This window comes from Urtica dioica, chromosome 7, assembly GCF_054948205.1.
Source record: "Urtica dioica subsp. dioica isolate 48M chromosome 7, U.dioica_male_clone48M_v1_H2, whole genome shotgun sequence".
Classification (NCBI taxonomy): domain Eukaryota; kingdom Viridiplantae; phylum Streptophyta; class Magnoliopsida; order Rosales; family Urticaceae; genus Urtica; species Urtica dioica.
In genome coordinates this window covers 42,148,135-42,167,790 of record NC_142762.1, presented here as the reverse complement: position 1 = coordinate 42,167,790, position 19,656 = coordinate 42,148,135, and the positions used below count along the sequence as shown (strand labels likewise).

The following is a 19,656-nucleotide window of genomic DNA, read 5'->3' as shown; positions in this document are numbered from 1 at the left end:
AATGTTAATAAAACACAAGGATAGAATAGAACACAGAGGGCAATGTATTTGTACATATTTGAGACGAGTAAACAATGGTTGCTTGGTGATTTCTCCGGTTTCTCAATCTAAAGATTTCAAGAAGAAAAAAAAAACGACATGACAACGATGATAGAAGAAATTTCAACAAATTATCACATTATTTTTTGGAAGAAAACAGTGATTTGAAAGGTCAAGGCACAACCAAAGCTAAGCTTATCCGATCATCGACTTTGCGGAGGGCTTCTTCATTCTTCTCTTGCAGCTGGGTCCATCCCAGCCGAAGGGTTGTCGGCAAAATATTCTTGGTGCTTCACATTCACGCCGTGCTGATCATTATCATTCAACAAAGTTTATCAGATTTGGCAATACATACTTTCAATTAGTTGTGTCTAAACTAGAGAGAGAGAATCCTATCCTACGTAATGCTATGCTTACCTCTTTCAACGCCTTCGACAAGTCCTCCATCGTCAATATGAGACGCTTGTCCTGATAAATTAAAACAAGATATAATAAAAAATAGAATAAAAAATAAAAACCGGCCCTGAATCACAAATTGAGATGCGAATGAAATACTTTTTGCTGCTTATCCCTTTTGTCCTTCACGATGGACGACTGTCTTGCTTTGCACTGCCTGCATCGCAAATATGGATGAATCAAAACCTATATCATGAACAAGATAGAGAGACTCTCTGGCTAACAAAAAACACTCGAATTCTAGCTAAACGCAATACCGTATCAGCTTATGGTCAACGAAAACAGAATTTCAATTGGCATTGTTAGTGTAAGAGACTTACTGAAGAGCATCGGTTGCAACCTCTGCAACAAACTTCTGAGTCGCAACAGCAACAAGCCTCACTCTGACATTGTAATGAACAATTAATTAAAAAAACGAATACATCACGCGCTTATTTTTCAACAAATTAAAATCATTTCGAGATCGATTATTTTGACAAGTAAAGAGGTGAAGCGAAATTTAGGGCAAAGCAAATAAAGAAGAAATCGGAGGTTAGGAAAGGCAAAGAAGTACCTACAATCGAACGTCGGGGCATTGGAAGCCGCTCTTGGCGAGGTAATGCTCGACTAACTCGTCGGGAATCTGAAATTTCACGGACCCATAAAAAAAACTGGTGGCCTATACATCGATCACGCGAAATAGACAAACTTAAATGAAAAATTCAGTAGACCGAGAAGGAAGGAAACCCACGGTGGGAGTGTAGTCCATCAGAGAGGCCAAGAACTCCGATAAGGCTGAGTCGTCATCGTGCCTTCCGTCGCTCGATTGCTGGTTCTGGTTCTGATTCTGGTTCATTCTCTCCTCTCTCTCTCTCTCTCTCTCTCTCTCTGCTCTATCCGTGATTTACGAATTAATACATTCGTGTTCTTCAAACGACGCGTCGTTTTATTTGCAAGCAATAAACGACATCAAGTACCATTTATAAAGGGAAATGCATGCCTAGCCCCGCTTCAAGTTTGTTCCCATAGGAAAAATGGTATGAAATAGCTAATTCAAACTATGACTTTTGCAAAATAACCATAGTTTCATTAGGTATAGTAAAATAATCAATTGAGAGTACTACGACTTTTAATCCTGCCTCGATTAATTTTAATCCTGCCGTCATAAACCTTACATTCTGTCTTTATAGTTCGTTGGGATTAAATTCAATCCAACCTAGATTAATCTTACTTTGGCTAGTTTGCTTATAGTTGACAAACTATGACTATTTTGCAAAAGCTTAAGTTCTATTTGGCTATATAGCCGTTTGACCCTAAAAAATACTGGAAATAATGGCAAAAATATTCGATGTTTAGACAAAACACTATTTATATACTCATTCTTTTTTTTAGGCAAAAATACTCAAAGTTTCAAATTTAGTCACACGCAAATACTTTCTCGTTAAAATTTCTGTTAGAACTTAACGGTCCGAGTAATAACGGACTCACTATAACGTAACATGTGGTATTTGTACCAAAGAAAAAAAAGTTTGAATATATAAATAGTATTTTGATCAAACATTAAGTATTATTGCCACCATTTCTCCTTTTTATCCTTTTTATTATATGTAATTGAACACGCGCGCGCACACAAAATCCCAAACTAAACCAATTTTAATTTTTTTTAAATGTGGAACCCAGTTAAACTGATTACATTGATCGATGGTGTAAAATGAACAAATTCTCACCGGTCTAAATTTATATATTGGAAGACTCTTAACTTCCAAGGGTTACATACAAAATATTCCTAAAATACAAGATATGATTCTGTATGCCGTTTAAAATATGAGAGGCATTTGCCATCTTCTGTCATACATTGTGTACACAGTATGTGTATAAAATATCAACACAGAATTAGAAGGGGGAAAAAAAACACAAATAAGTACATTCGCCATATATCAGGCGATCATTATTGGATAACTGGGAACAAAAGAACCCCATATAAATTCTCAGCTTCACAGGTTAAAGGGCAGAAAAGATTCTCCATTTCATGTGAATACTTTTTCTTACTCAAAAGTCTCTAGTATTAAGTATAAACTATTAATAAACCAAAAGAAAGTTTAGGAAAATCCAAAGCGCCACAGGAACTCTAAAATTTCTTCTGGCCATAGCGTTGAATTCCATAGACATCAACGATTCCCGGAGGGAACACAGAATCGGTCGCCGCTCTGACAGCAACCTTTGAAACTGAAGTGACATTCACCGGAGGAACGAACAGCGGTCCGACCAAAGGCACTTGGGTCAGAGGCTTTGTGTATTTAAATACCTGCACTCGTACGTTTTACACAATTTTAGGATATTACCCACGACAACAAAATTAACATAGCGCATTTGACTAGAGATTTTGGGTCCAAATTCATTAAAGGGGAGAGATTTTACCATCTCGAGTGGAGAGCCGATAACACCCAAAGGTAAATTCATGCTTCCGACACGGCGAGTTCCGTAGATGAATCCTGGCCTCAGAACCACTCCTGAAATAATAAAGTCTTACACAATCTGGTGGTATCTGAATGAAAAGAGAGGTACCGAGAACTGAGATTTCTCACCTCCATAAGGGAATTTAATTAGTAGCTCCGCCTCTGTAGCTCTCTACATTACATGTATCACTGCATTATTAACTTGGGAATGGAAAGAACAAAACTTTTACGGAGCTAGTCAATGTTGTGATTACCTTTCCTTCGTAATACCCTTGCAATACATAATTAGCCACGCCAAAATCAGCGGCTGAGACATAGACAAATCTTTTCACACCTGCAAATTGTAAACAGGATTTTGCTTTATGCCTTCAAATTTTGTTGGAAGAGACCGAACTACAATTAAACTATTTCTGTCAATTCAAACCTTTCTCTGCCGCGGCTCTAATGGCATTTATATTTGCAGTCCCGTTAATCTTATACATGTAAGAATTGGAGCCAAAGCCACCGACGCAGGAGATCTAGAAAGAAGAAAAACAAAGAACCACAGATCTCATAATGAAAAAAAAAAAAATGGGAGTCAAAAGTTATATGAAAGATGAGGCCAAACAAGAGAATGAACAATACCACTGCAGTGACGTCATTCAAAGCCTCCTCCCAAGAACCAGGAGAGAGAAGATTTCCTGTTTATTGAAGATAGGTTTAGAGAGATCACAACGTCACAAAAATGAGCCCGAATAGCAAACATGAAATGACAAAGGAAAACCTTGATGCCATGCCACATTAGATGCCCACGAATCCTGTATAGTTGATCTACCAGATCTGCCAAATTGGTGGGAAACAAAAATTGAATCCTATCATGACCTTGCTTTTGATCTAAAGCCAACAGGGCATATCCAATCCAATTGGATTCACTTAATAGTATATCTCTCAACTATTATCAGAAATCAAATAGAGGAAACAAAAATTTTAACACACGAAATGGATGATTTAGTTTGTTCCAAAATCGTCTAAAATCTAAATGGTATCTCACTCTTATAGCATCCACAGTATGTCTACCTGACAACACAAAACATGACCACATAAACATAATCATTAACATACCAAAAACTGATTATACACTTAGAAAGCTACATCTCCACAATACATAACAATTGTTGAAAACCATCTAGCTTTGCAATAACAAAAGAATATACCTGCTTAGGCTTGCAACAGATAAGCCACGGTCAAGAGCTTCTTTGCAGACATGCGAGCCAACAAATCCATTTCCGCCAAGAACAAGTAACTGAAACAAACAAAACATCAAACCCAGACAAATATCGCCTTATGGCCAAAACTATAAATTCCAGCAGAATCAAAGGTTGAAATGCCAATAGTGTATACTCCAAGATATAAATAAATAAATCAATCAATCAATACCTTCTCTGTAGGAGGAGGAGGGACATTGACAGTCTCTGCTTCCTCAACTTTAAACGGTTCGTCGACCTTATTAGAATCCGTCGATAGATATCTTCCATTGCTCGACCCAGCTATCGTACTACACCAGAAAGATACACATACAGGTTAAGAAAATTGCACAAACTCCATTGCGGTTTCATAATATTCGTTCAAAACGAGGTGCGACGACAATGTCAAATAGAAAACCTTCTAAAAGCGAAATCATTTCATATTAAATTAAAATGCTAAGAGAGAGAATGAAATTACATAAGCCTGGGAAAGGGAATCAATGATCTTGATTGAATCAACCGAGATACAAGTGTCCTCATCTTGAAATTTCTTTGCCACAATCGGTTAATGCACTTTCTAGGGTTTCCTGTTCGTCTTCTTTTCCTTGATCGATCAGTTCAGAGGTGTGTATGAATTTTCTTAAAAGCGATACGAAGAATAACAAAGCGAACAAGTTATTTTCCTGATCGTGTGCGCGATGCTTTCTTTTTTCTCAATGGGAGCGAAAGAGGAGACACGTGGCGCCAAAAGCTGCCTCCAGATTTTCAGGACACGTGGCTTAATATGAGCCTAGCGATATAACATTTAAAATTACGACGATCGGCGAATGTGGATCGTGATGTATCGGAGAAGAAGGATGCTCGATCTGGACTGTACCGTTTGGAACATTGGAGAAGTGTGTGGTACCGTAAAACAATCTTAATGGGCTTTGGCCAAAATGTCTGGCTTACTTCTTAAGAAAGCGGAGAAATTCCATGGCTAGTAACAATATTAAGATATTCTCTAAATAGCTCATTTGTAACACGCATAACCTCACGAGCTACATATCCGGAAAACAACTCTCTTGAGATTAGAAATAAGACCTTATTACCCTATATAAACCTAAAAGCTGCTTCGTTTTTGCTAATGTTATCTTCCTAGTCCTACGAATCTTCATAGGAACTCATTTTCTTTAGGCGAAGACGAACACTTGAAATAAGGGTTTAAAATAAAATACACAAAAAATAAGGTATTCTTTAAACAAGAACAATAATAAAGATATTATAAGAAAACATTTCATAATGAGATAATTAACGTAATTTCGACCAAAAACGACACCACAAATTTAAATGGGCTTCTGGAAAGAAATCATTGAAATTGGACCTCCAAACAATACATATGTTTATGAAATAATATAGGTTATAGACTTGCTACTTTAAATTTATTATTCAGAAAGCCAAATTTTAAGTTTTCAAAAGAGAAATTTTATTTTATAGGTCAAAAAATTATCAAAATATCAAGACTAGACTCATTAGTTTAATAATATCCGAAATTAGACTTTTGGACACTTTTCGGACAAAAAATACCCCTAAAAGTCCATATATATATATAAAAAAGCATTGGATTTCAACGGATTGCATCGGATTTTGGCGGAGATTTTAGGTTGAAGATCATCGAAAAAATTCGATGAATCTCATCGGATTCCGATGAACTCCGATGAGATTCACCGGATTTTTCCAAGTTTTTTTAGAAAATCTAACTATGGAACTTTCCCAAAAACGATGCGAAACCCCCAAAATCGAAGCTGAACACATACCCAAAGTTCTAATCTAAGCGCAACCAATTCGAAGGTGACAAGACTTGTGATGAAGAGGGAGAGAGAAAGAGAGAGAGAGAGAGAGAGAGAGAGAGAGAGAGAGAGAGAGAGAGAGATGAAGAGGGTTTGAAATGAGAGAGGAAGAGGGGTTATTTGAATTTCAGGGGCATTTTTGTCCGAAAAATGACCAAAAGTCCAATTTAAGATATTATTAAACTAATGGGTCTAGTCTTGATATTTTTATATTTTTAGGTCTACAAAATGATATTTCTCTTTTCAAATTTAAATTACACATATATTTTATGAGTAAATATATAGAAATAGTTAAAAGTAGTTGACCCAAAATATAATGGAATTGTCTTCCACTTTTCTAAATATTAATGCGTATTTCTTCTAATTCCCCTGAAATTTCAAAGATTTTCAAAATTTCCCTTTGTTTATGTCCATATTAACCAGGAAAATAAGAAACTTACATAGCAAGTACTTGTGATGATTAAGGTCACTCCTGGTCCATCAGTTATATAGCCATATTTACAATTTTATATATCTATATAACTAACATTTCGTAAATCTTAAATAAATAGTCACGTCTATATATTTACACGCATAAATTGATGTAAATATTTTACCATTTTATTTCAATGAAAAGGGAAATCAGAAATACCAACATCATATTTGTGATTATTTACTTAAAATTTACGAAACGTTGATTATATAACAATCTCAAACGTTTTAATATTGGCTAATTATCTCATTTTTTTGTACTATTTATCCCATTACGTAGATACACGCACAAATCTATTATTAACAGTAATTAAAGAGATGTGAATAGGCTCCTCCATTTTGAAAGACATAAAAATCTTACAATACACAAGATCTTAACAAATCATTAAAGTTAAATACATTTGAAAGACATAAAAATCTTACAATACACAAGATCTTAACAAATCATTAAAGTTAAATACAAAGAACTAGCTATATACCCTGATCTAATAGCTTATCTTTACAATTTACTATATACATGTGCACTTGTCCAATGAAATGACTGATCCGCCAACGCATGTAAATGATAGAATTTCAAGGATATGCTTAGCCAAAACTATCCAACTATATGATAGAATTGGAACCAAAATAGAACTTGCCAATATGAGAGCAAGTTGTACGTCTAATCCAAATCTTGAGAGAATCAGAAACATGAATCAACAGAGTGGGATATATATTCACTGACCTATACTTTTAATATGAATATAAAACATGTTCGTGTTTGTGAGAGCGGAGAGCTATATGCATGATTAGACCACACTTAAATTCGGAATATATATACACACACATATATAGCTTCCATATTTGAGAAGAATATATGGCTGTCAGCTTTCACCATGATCTTGACTTTTTTCTGCTTAAATCGAAATGCCAACGCCATATGATATGTTACAGTGGCATCCAAATTGATTTTTTTTTTATGTAATGTTAAGAGTATCAATGGATAAAGACGTTGTTGCGAGAACGATTTCACAGAAGGTTGAAAAATTCTACTCGGAAACATTTGCTTATTGGCTCGTGTTTTTCAAGACATAGGAGAAAATAAGAGAGCGAATCTCATACAATATTAAAACTTGACAGCAACGTGATTCTTATATATGCGCATATATATATAACATTAACATATACATATATATGTATATATATCGTATCATGAGCAATACTAAGTTTAAACACCATTCTTCAGGATATATAATATACATCTCTCAGATGTTCCACTGGAAGCGTAGTATTTAAAGATATATGTGTATAAATATAATAGTAGATGAGATCAAAGTAACAACCATTAGCTTAAGATAATGTTCGGTAGTTTATCACGACATATAAACAAAACAAAAACATCTAGAGTACTTTCTTCCTAACGGAACTTTTACGATAGCACATAGATTATTGATGTTCCTTACTATGTTACAATAAGTTCTAAAACCAGAAAAATCAAAACGTGGCGTAATTTGAACCATAGTTGAGCTTATGAATAGTATAATGAAAATTGTTGGCAGGTACAATTATCTGGAAGTACATATATGGTGTACTACGCAATTATTTTAATATTGTAAAAATTACTATAATTAACGTTTCTCAGTGCTATACCCCTTATCTGAATATATCGAGAATAATAATCTATTTTAAAACTAAAACTTCACGTCATAAAGCCTCTAAGTGGAGGGAACACGGTGCCCCTTCTATTATTCCTCATTAGTGTTTTTAATTTTTATAATGTTCAATTCATTTATTTATATTATGTTATGGCCTCAAAAGATTCCAACACTAATCTTTGTTATGGTTTGTTGCTATGGATCGATTAGATTAATTTGGACGCTATTAATGCCTTTTATTTTAATCAGGTACATGATGCAAATAGGCCCAGAGGCCGAGCGCCTGATCTACATTACAACAGTTTTAATTTTCCTTATTATTCCATTATTAGAAATTTGTAAATATAAAATATACAGATACATATATATTGTGAAATATCTGATAGTCAATCCGAGATGAAAAATTATATCATAAGTGAGTTATAATCATATCATTTTCTAGTATTATACAGGAGCTATAAACTTAATATAAGAGCTAAGAAAAACACAACTTCAAGCAGAGTAGTTCGGATTTAGCTAATACATATTAATTATAAACGTTATACATTGACGTAAATATTATCAGTGTTGATGACAAACAAAAAATGTGTATCTGACTAACTCATTAAATGCGATTTTTTCAACATATCACTAACTTATGAACAAGAATTGGGACACGTTTTTAAGTATTTTAATTATACTTTGTAACTTTTAATGTAATTTCGGGTATTTGAGGCCAAGAGGAGTATATGGGATGTAAACTAGCGAAACTAGAGCAATTCGAAGCAATCCGAAGCTGTAGAAAATCAGTTCGTGAACTCGTTTCACCTTCCAGCTCGTTTTACTCAAGCTCGCCTTCACTCCAGCTCGTGAACACTAAATCGTCCTCAGTTCGGAGTCCGCACTTCGAACTGACCTCACCACCTTGAAATCTAACTCGTCAGTCTGCTCCCCCTGACCTTCACCTCGTCACCTCGCTAGCTCCTACCTCGCCAAAGCTTCACATCGTCAAGCCGTCACTTCTCCTTCCTCCTGACAGGCGTGTCTCGGGAACCCACACTTCTTGGAACTCACCTCACCTTGGAAAAGTGTTGCATTTATTTTTCATTCCATTTTCTATGTCTTGTTCTTTGTGTAATATTTATTATTCTCTATTTCCTAGAAGTAGTTATCACGTATATTTATTACACTGATCATGTATCTAGTCTAGTCCATGTATCCACCATATGTATAAATAGGTGATACAATTTCATATCAAGATAAGCATAATATTTCTCAGATCTCTCTCTCTCTCTCTCTCTCTCTCTCTCTCTCTCTCTCTCTCTCTCTCTCTCTCTCTCTCTCTCTCTCTCTCTCTCTAAATATCTACATGGTATCAGAACAGTAGATCTGTGACCTCAAAGCTTCCGCCAACTCCGCCCGACGGTGATCGTCGTCGGGCGGAACACAAAAATACATATTTCACTCTCACACAATTATATGAGCTAATTATTTCCTGGTCCAATACCAAAAGCTCTGCCTATTTCCTTACTCACGTATAGTTTATTATATACTTTGAAAATATCTCTGAGCTTATTTCTCGGCCTCACGCCAAAAGCTCTTCCACACTTCCATATCTGTCAAATTCTATGAAACATCGAAGGCGATTTTTTTTGTTCCAAACGGCCTCCCATCCGCAAGTGTCTCGTCATCAAGTCTCCTAATCATCAATTCTTCTCGTCGCCAAATCAGCTCTTCACCGAGCCTTACTCTGGTGACATTTTTCACTTCGGTGACATCTCCACTTGGTGACATATCCACTCTTGCAGCCTAGTTCTCCGACAACTCTACAACCTTCGACGCCATCCACAGCGTACACCCTGCAACGTCGCCCGAGATCCAAGAGCGAGCGCTGCCTCTGCGACTGAGTCTTCTCTGATCTCTAATTCATGGACGTTTGTCGCAGCTCCGCAATTCAGCTCTTCGACTTCGCCATCGGAACATGCTCCCCGGAACGCCTCTTCAAGATCCTCGACTTCGCCACTCGTTCCAAGCTCGACCTCGACTTCGCCACTAAGTCTTGGACCTCCTCGACCTCGACTTCGACACTCAATCTTGGACCTCCTCGACCTCGACCTCGGCCTCAGTTTTTTTTGGAAAAGTGACTACGAGGTAATATTTCTATATATATAGCGTCCCACTTCCGATAGTCAGGGGGAGAACCAAAACAATGCCTATCCGAAGTGGTACACCTTGATAGCAAAATATCAAGCATCAATCCTATTTTTCAATTGAAGAATTTTGAGTCTCATCATCACCACGTCTCAGCTTCTCACTGAGTCATCTCCTCTCTGAGTCATATCCTCACCGAACATATCAATTGGTGACCTCTCACTCAGCGAGCCCTCACTCGGCGAGTTATTACTAGGTGACCTCTCACTCGAAGAAATTCACATGAAAAGCTTAAATTGATGTACCTTTGATAGACAAGGGGAGAAATGAATCAATGACTATTCAAAATGGGAAATTGCACACACAGAGCTCACCACCTCGACCTCGTTACAACGAGGTCACCACCTCGACCTTTCCACAACGAGCTCACCACCTCGGCCTCTCCACAACGAGCTCACCACCACGCGCTCCTATCATCAAGCTGAGTTCTCCACAACGAGCACTCGCCACCAAGTCTTCTCATCACCGAATCTTCTCGTCACCAAATCAGCTATTAAACCGAGCCTTACTCCGGTGACCTCTTCACTTCGGTGACATATCCACTTGGTGTCATTTCGGCTCAGGACGTTATACCCCACTACATCGAGCTCACAACTCACCACTAAGAAGTCTTCACTCTCAAGACATCATCTTTCTTATCCACTTCTGATATTCAGGGGGATAACAGAATGACTATCAGAAGTGAACGACACATTCGGGCTCTCACCGAATAAGCTATTCACTTCATCACTGAGCTCTCATATCCAACGAGCTCTTCACTCTATGTTCGGCTAGTCAGGGGGAGAACTTGATCAATGACTATACGATCAATCGCCCGTGCTCATGATTCAAAGCTACCATCTATGTCAATACTGGAAGAATCTCTACGCTGCTCAGACAAGTCAAGCTCCAACATCACTCCACACAACAACATGATTCGAGAACCAGCCCCAAGACTCAAATTATGTTCCGGACGTCTGTTAACATAGACCAGGTATACTTAGAAGTAAATAAGCTCCAAGACACAACTCTAGGAATGAAGACCTGCAAAAGAGACATGCATGCTTGGAAGAAATCAATTGTAATCCTGTGGAAGAAAATCGGAAGCTCGTATCACTGAGCAAGCCTATTCCAGTTAGGACTCGTCTCACTTCGAAGCTCTTCTCACATCGAGACGAGCCTCTTCGAACTGTGCAATCCAAGCTCGATTTGTTCATCATACCAAATCAAGCTTGAGGGGGAGTATAGAAAATCAGCTCGTGAGCTCGTCTCACCTTCCAGCTCGTTTTACTGAAGCTCGCCTTCACTCCAGCTCGTGTCAACACTAAGTCGTCCTCAGTTCGGAGTCCGCACTCCGAACTGACCTCACCACCTTGAAATCTAGCTCGTCAGTCCGCTCCCCCTGACCTTCACCTCGTCACCTCGCTAGCTCCTACCTCGCCAAAGCTTCACCTCGTCACGCCGTCACTTCTCCTTCCTCCTGACAAGCATGTCTCGGGAACCCACACTTCTTGGAACTCACCTCACCTTGAAAAAAGTGTTGCATTTATTTTTCATTCAATTTTTTATGTCTTGTTCTCTGTGTAATATTTATTATTCTCTATTTCCTAGAAGTAGTTATTACGCATATTTATTACACTGATCATGTATCTAGTCTAGTTCATGTATCCACCATATGTATAAATAGGTGATACAATTTCATATCAAGATAAGCATAATATTTCTCATATTCGACTCTCTCTCTCTCTCTATCTCTCTCTCTCTCTCTCTCAATATCTACAGAAGCCATTCAGAACAATTCGAGAAATGCCAGGGATTAATTGCATAAAAATATAAAATCGAGTTTGCAACATATGACTCATGATTAAAGATTTGATTTAGCTCCTTATCAAATATTTCTCATCCTCTCTATCAATTCTTTTGGACCTTATTTTGTCGCTCATACTCCAGACATTCAAAATTACAACCAATTTTATCTATGATAAGGGATGTAATATGTAAGATATGCATGTTTGCATGAATTAGTATAAATTGTAAGTAATCAAATATGGAAAAACTAAGAACATACATACATTGAAAATACAAATTCAAACCAAACAAAAACAAAACACTAAGGGCGAATGACAACGCTTTACTATGTTAAAAGAAATATATTACCATTGGTGAGTAATACTAAACGTACGTGAAGTGTAAAACTGCACGCATATATTTGATGTCTCTAAACCCATAATTATGAATCATAAATGCATCGCTGTGTTTGATCATGCCCCACATTCAATCCAAAGGGTGTCATCAAATTTTAACATAAACATAGTGATACTTACAGGTATATCTTAGTGAAAAACAAATAATTGTTTGGTTGTGTGTGTTTGTGTTAAACATGGGGTGCTAGGACGAAACAGAACGGGAATTATATTATGTTCCAGCCAAGTTAAAGTACCAAATATTTTGTTATGGTAATGTTCACGGAAATAAAATTCATACCATTTCGCACTTGTTCGCATTATTTTAAAAAAATTATTAATTTAAATATTTTAGTATATTTTAGTTTTTCTAAATATATAAAGTGTTATCGGAACTATAAAAAATAGAGTATTATTTATAATTTAGCCAAAATTCCAGTACAATTTGGACTTTGAAACCGGAATTCCATAGGCTCAATTTTTATTTTTTTTTGCGTGCGAGAGAGAGAGAGAGCACTGTTACTTAATGTATGTTCCTTTGTGCACACTCATTACTTAATGTATGTTCCTTTGATCCATATGAATTACTATATGATCCCTCTAACTATTAATTAGTCAATAAACAATAGTAATTCAGGAAAGAATGCGTATAAATATTTCAAAAGTGATAAAGTGGGATTGATTGATCTAAAGTGTATCTGAAATTTGTTTGTGAAAGTTGGGGATCCAAATTATATCCGATGGAGTTTGTGCGCAAAGGAAAAGCTAAGCGACAATATCAAATAATTTTCAAGTTTAGGAATAAAATTAAGAAGAGCATTTCAACCCCCAAGTGGCTTCGAGTGTACAGATATGGAATATCTATTGACATGATGTAGCAAATAAATTAGAGCACTCAAGTGACTAGTACTAAAATATATTAGAATATAAAACTAATATATAGAGTGCGTCGTTTTTTTTCCTCCCTGAGAGCATCATCTATTTATACTTATTAATAAATATCTTAGTGGAATATTATTCTATATTGTACTATACATGATAAATAAATATCTTATTTGGTAACTAAACCCTAGTTTAGTTTATCATAAGCATCATAATAGTATACCCATAAAAACGGCCATGCAAGAAATAGTTGATTGGATAATAGAAAATAAAGTTACTTTATTAAAAAGGAATAAAAAAACTAAAACGAACAGAGAAGAGCCTTCACATGATTGATTCTAAAAATAAAACATTAATTAGCATCCGCTTTCTTTCACTGTCAGGAAATAAACGGAGACGGGAAAAAAAATGAAAGAATTTCCAAATTTAATTAAGCAATATATGCATGATCTCAGTTTTTACTTTTAAATAATCATTATGTCAAGTGTAACTATAAATTGAGTTTTGGATTACTCTTCCTCTGGTTAGTAGATCACACGTAATCATATGATTTGACAATTATAAAAAAACTATAAATAGAATTGAAAAAAAAAAACCTATAAAGAAAAACACGACTAAATCCCTTTTTAAAAAAAACGACTAAATTAAAGAACATATAACTAACTAAATTTGTTTTTCAAAAAGGAAGAAACAAACAATTGTACATAGGGATAACAATTTTACTCAAATATCCACGTATTCGCAAGATTCTACACGCTATGGATATAATTTTACCCGAATGAATGTGTAATGAGTAGATATTATCCATTAAAAATTATAAAGGTATGGATAGGGTACGATTTTTAAGTATTTTAGCCAAGATCATACTCATACCCTATTCGTTTGAAATTATTACTATATCAATAAATTTTAAGCAAATTTTAGTATACATATTTATTAATTTAAGTATTTTTTAGATTTTTTTTATTAAAATACTTATAAAATACGCATAGGTCATCTCATTAACTAGGATTTTATCCAAATTCAAACTCATTAAAAATAAATTGATATAAATAGAGTATGGTTTAAAAAAAATTCGTAAGATTTAGTTTAAAGAGATCTTAGTACCCGGAGACTCTATCAATGGTAATAATTGTGTATTATAGTATTATACTTACCACTAGTGGAGCAGAGCTACGGCAAATTACATATATAAATATATTATATAATGAATACGTACATAGACACGCGTACACACACAATCCACCAGTGCAATATAAATATATCATTATCATTAGTGGATTGCAGTCTTTTCAAAGTTCACTTATCGTACAATCCTTCAATCTCTGTGATTAATCGATGAACTAGTTTAATTAGGGGATCATATAAAAATAATTAAATAGACATACTAATTACTTACATATACAACTCATAGTCCTACAGACAGCAAATTGAAATTGCTCGATCAATATTATGATTACCACAAGACTCGGTTGTCCTATTCTTCCCTTACGCAATAATTTCAAATATATCTATAGTATATTTGATGGGTCCGGAGAGTGTTGAAAGCAAAGCATAAAGAAGTAGGGATCGGATTATAATGATGGAGATAATGTTATTGGAGCTGATTTTTTTTCTTCTTTTTCAAAGAGTGTTATTGGAGCTAGTTAATGCGGCCATATATTACCAATCCAATACTCTTTACTTAATTTCAATGCCTTCTGGGACCCACATATTCATTTCATACCAATCAATCACACATTTTTCCCCTTTACTAACTAATAATAGAGGGAAAATAAAAGATATGGGAATAGTCCTTCCCCGGGTTTAACCTATGCATGCTTTTGATATGTATCCGTAATTGTTATCTTCGCTCTATGTAAGGATTAGTTTTATTTTGTAATTATTTTAAAAATATGATTAATTAGAAGAATTTTTTTTCTCATTATCTAGTAGCTGAGTTTTATTCTATTTTTATTATCATAACTGTCATTAAAACTGTTTTTTTCATAATAGCAAAAATACTACTATATATATAGTCTTAATTTTAGAATAATCATTTTTTTTTACGAAAAGAGACTGGTCATGTAAAGAATGACACAATTACTTTGTAAATCGTATAATTACTTGGTCTCTTATAATCCTTTTTTGTTCGCGTGCCTTCAATTAATAAATAAATATCTATCTTCTTCCATTATTTTGTTCCTTTCTATATTTCACATATATAAAAAGAAAAGAAAAATAGCTACTACTATATCATCATGTGGTCCATCCAGGTTCCAGGATTGGCTAGTACATAAATAGCACACGCTCTTTTAAAAAAATAATTAAAATTTTATTTTATTAAATAAATAGTTTATTAAATCGAAATAAATTAAATTAATTATTTTAATTAATTTAATTTATTTCAATCTGACCAAAAGAAATTGAATTGACTGTTTTAGTTAATTTATTTTGTTTCGATTTGATGGACTAATTTCTTAATAAAATGAAACTTTGATTAAAATATTAAAAACTAGTTAAAAAATTAACTAGTTGTAACAAATATATATATATATATATATATATATATATATTTTGAAAATTAATGCATGAGAGTAAGGTATACCTGCATGAAATTTAATTGGTCCAACGTAAAATGCATTTACACATTCATCTGATTCAAGGCTACCGATATCGTCACTCGCTTTAAGGAAATGGAATTGCCACTAAAAAGCAACAGATATAAGGGCTACTATATTGGCAGTTTTCTTTATTAAGTTTTTGAACTAAGTATTGTTAATAAACATTAGCCATTTTCAGTATTAATTTTTTATTAAATTATTTCAATTTATTAGTATTTTATTCAGTAAATCAACTTATTAAGTTATTTCAGTAAAGTCATTTATTAGTTAACTTAATATATATCTATATTACATTTTCAATCATTTATAAGTTAATCATGAAAGCATTGGGGTACTGCTGACTTATTCTCTGAATTTTAATTTAAAAAAAAATTAAAAAAAAACTCAAGAATTTTCATAAATTATAATTTGAAATTGTTATTCATACATTTTAGCAAAAGTTACAATTTTGGTTACTTTTTAGCTAGAAGACTGACTTACTATTTTGGTTACGTGTTATTTTATTTAAATTAATAAATTCTTAAAATATCTAGGAGATATACAGTAATCAAGTATATATTAAGTATTTTGTTTGTTTTTGCAAAGAGAAACAATTACTAAGTTATACCAACCGCGACCAATTCAACAGCAAGGTCCAACAACAAGTCCCTTGTTCCGATAAATAAATAAATAAAAGATAAGTCCCTTGTTCTTTTTTCTTTTTTTTGTAAGAAATAGAAAGAAAGAAAGAAAAAACGATGATATCTCTTAGCCAGCGGATTAACAAATACCGGTCGATCGATATTATAAAGCACACAACGCACAGGAATCAGGATAGCTAGCACAGTACTTTTGATATTTACGTTCATTTCTTGAAGTTTTTATATTATTCGATATGAATGATGAATTAGGTTAACTATACCTAATTAACACGCATTAGTATTTCGAGGTTTTCTATACGTGGGACAATCTTAATATTATAATTTATGTTTCAAAATTATAGCTAAAAAATGTATGTTCGATGTAATCAATTTTAAGATATATACGCGACGTAAGAGCAAAATACTTCAAAAAAATCGATGGTAATAATTAAACATGAAATATATGAGCACCACTGTCCGCCTGATCACATGTGGATATAGGTGTTTTGTTCTCCAATTCTTATTAGGATTTTTAGTTTAAAATTATCTAGCCAAAACTAGTTACAAATAGTCTAAATGTAATATGTGGATGTCATTTGTAGATCAAGAGTTGAAACAACACGTGGTGGCCGAGAGCTTAGATCCATGGTTCAAAACGACGGCGAAAACCCAGGAAAATCGCCGGAAAAGTCATTTTCGGACACCTGACGGCCGAAGATAAGAAGAATGTCGTTTCTCTTCATTTTGTCGTTCGAAAATCGACGACATGGTCATGTTGTTTCCATGAATGAACGCCGGTCATTTTCGTCCACTATAAAGAGTAAAAAAAAAGTCTGGTTTCGGCGACAGTGAAGCGTTTTCGGACGAAAAAGAAAAATTTTTGGGCGACTCTCGGCAACTGTTGGAGACGACAAGCACCGGCGATTTTCGGTGAGTTTCTTCATCAATCGACGACTTTCGGACGAGCACAGTCACTTTTCCACAATATCTCGGCAAGAATCGGTGATGAAATGACGAAACTCATTTTCGTTTTTATACCCTTTAACCCAGATTTTGTTTTTCGTCATTTTGATGTTTAAGTTGATTTTTTTTCATAAGATCGCCTTCATTAATGTTGTTTATAATTTGACGATATATCATATATATTTTTTCATATTTTTTGGAGAACTTCCAGCGAACTACCATTTTTCCGGCAAACCACCATTTTTTTCCGGCGACCCACCATTTTTTCAGGTGACTCAAAAATCAGATTTTCAACTATTTATTTCTTTATTTTTAACTAATATTATGTCTTTAAATTTTAAATTACATATACTTATGTTTTGAATTGGAATTGGTATATGTTGAATTCAATTGATGGTGTTTGATTTTGAATTGAAATTGAAATGGTTAGACTTTGAATTGAAATAGTTAGACTTTGAATTGAAATTAGTTTATCATTTATGCTAAAAATGAAATTGTTAGAATAGGAATTAATGAAATTGTTACATTTTGAATTGAAATGAAATAACTTTGAATAGAATTTATTGACATGTAGAAATAGAAATTTGTTGACATGTTGAGATGTAAATTTGTTGACATGTTGAAATGGAAATTTGTAAAATATATTTATTTCATGAAAAATTCGGTAGGTATGTCATTCAGTATGAAACATTTATGCTAAATATATATGATTTGAAGTGTTTTAAATTTGGACTATATTTACAAATATATATGTATGCTTTTGTTTCGCCACATTATTTTCGCTCGATTTTCCGTCGGCACGTCGGTTTTCCATTGAAAACGGCATTTGAAAATGGAATTTCATTTGCTCTTTTTCACATTTTTTTTCCTTTCGGTTTTCCATCGGCATAACGATTTTCCATAAATCATGAAGCTCGAAATGACAACGAAAATGACATTTAAAACCTTGCTTAGATCAACAGTTGGGCTAGTGAGGACTCCTCAATACGGCCGAGAATTAATTTGGCTGGCCAAGGACTTTGGTTGGCCGAGGACACTTCAAATGGCCAAAAAGAGGTTGAATAATTTTTGCTAAGAGCAAATTAGGAAAATAGTCAATTTAAACGTTTGGTATTGCTAAATAGTCAACGTTTGGTAAATCTTAAGTAAATAGTCATAAATAATAATGTGACCTAATGTATGGAGGTGACAATTTATCTAAGATTTACGTTTGTAAATAAATGAAGATGACTATTTACCTAAGATTTACCAAACATTAGCTATTTAACAATATCAAACGTTTAAGTTAGCTATTCTCCTAATATATAGACTCTTTATTATTATTATTATTATTATTATTATTATTATTATTATTATTATTATTATTATTATTATTATTATTATTATTATTATTCGAGCTTCCTCGAGGTCCCTAGAGAATGCAGCATATAGTTGTGTATCGCATTATCGAAGTTGAACATTAATTAGGTCTACGTGTCAATAGATAGAACATAACTATTTAAATTTTATTTCTGAGTATAAACAGATACGCTCTTGACAAGCTATGATAAATTAAATATTATATATATATATATATATATATATATATATATATATATATATATATATATATATTGTTCTCACCTTAACCTTCAAGTCTGAATCTTGACGTATATCGGTCTTTATGTTGGAATGTGGTCGGCTGTTTTGGCATTCCAAAATGAATTGAATTAGTATTAATTTAAAATTGCTAAAGCCCGACCATACGCATACGTGGAAGAAAAACACAATTACATTCTCTAAATTAATTAATTTTTTAATCGAAATATCTTATAATGTTTTTTTTTCACATATCCGTATTAAAGCCAATAATCCATATTATGGGACAACTGATGCATTTATTTTATGTGGATAGTTGCACATGTTGTCGGTCGTTTTCGAAAATATTAAAAAAAAATTAATTTACAGAGAATTCCACGTCAAAGCCTAAATGAAGCCCACAAAAAAACTCGATTCGAGTCCACGAACGCTAAAAAATTCACTCGAGACGAACCCATGAAAAAAGGCGAGGAAAAACAAAGAAAAATACCTAAAAGCTCTTGACGCGCTGCACGACGCGCGCAGGAAGCGCGCTCTTGAAAATATCCTAGCATGCGTCTCAAAAAGAGGC

The 19,656-nt window shown here is 34.0% G+C and overlaps 2 protein-coding genes across 2 annotated transcripts; both read right to left on the bottom strand.

The window, feature by feature from the left end:
• Positions 1-23: 23 nt before the first annotated feature.
• On the bottom strand, positions 24-1,391 carry TAFII15 (TBP-associated factor II 15). Its single transcript, XM_089620414.1, has 6 exons — positions 1,226-1,391; positions 1,053-1,117; positions 816-878; positions 595-652; positions 457-507; positions 24-347 (listed from the first exon to the last, which is right to left on the bottom strand). The coding sequence occupies exons 1-6, from the start codon at positions 1,328-1,330 to the stop codon at positions 267-269; spliced, it is 423 nt and encodes a 140-aa protein (XP_089476540.1). The 5' UTR covers positions 1,331-1,391; the 3' UTR covers positions 24-266.
• Positions 1,392-2,257: 866 nt separating this feature from the next.
• Positions 2,258-5,020, bottom strand: LOC149391733 (NAD(P)-binding Rossmann-fold superfamily protein). The gene is made up of 10 exons (XM_089621212.1): positions 4,632-5,020; positions 4,347-4,464; positions 4,124-4,212; positions 3,694-3,749; positions 3,555-3,610; positions 3,355-3,448; positions 3,185-3,264; positions 3,060-3,102; positions 2,893-2,984; positions 2,258-2,779 (listed from the first exon to the last, which is right to left on the bottom strand). The coding sequence occupies exons 1-10, from the start codon at positions 4,691-4,693 to the stop codon at positions 2,603-2,605; spliced, it is 867 nt and encodes a 288-aa protein (XP_089477338.1). The 5' UTR covers positions 4,694-5,020; the 3' UTR covers positions 2,258-2,602.
• Between the last annotated feature and the right edge of the window lie 14,636 nt (positions 5,021-19,656).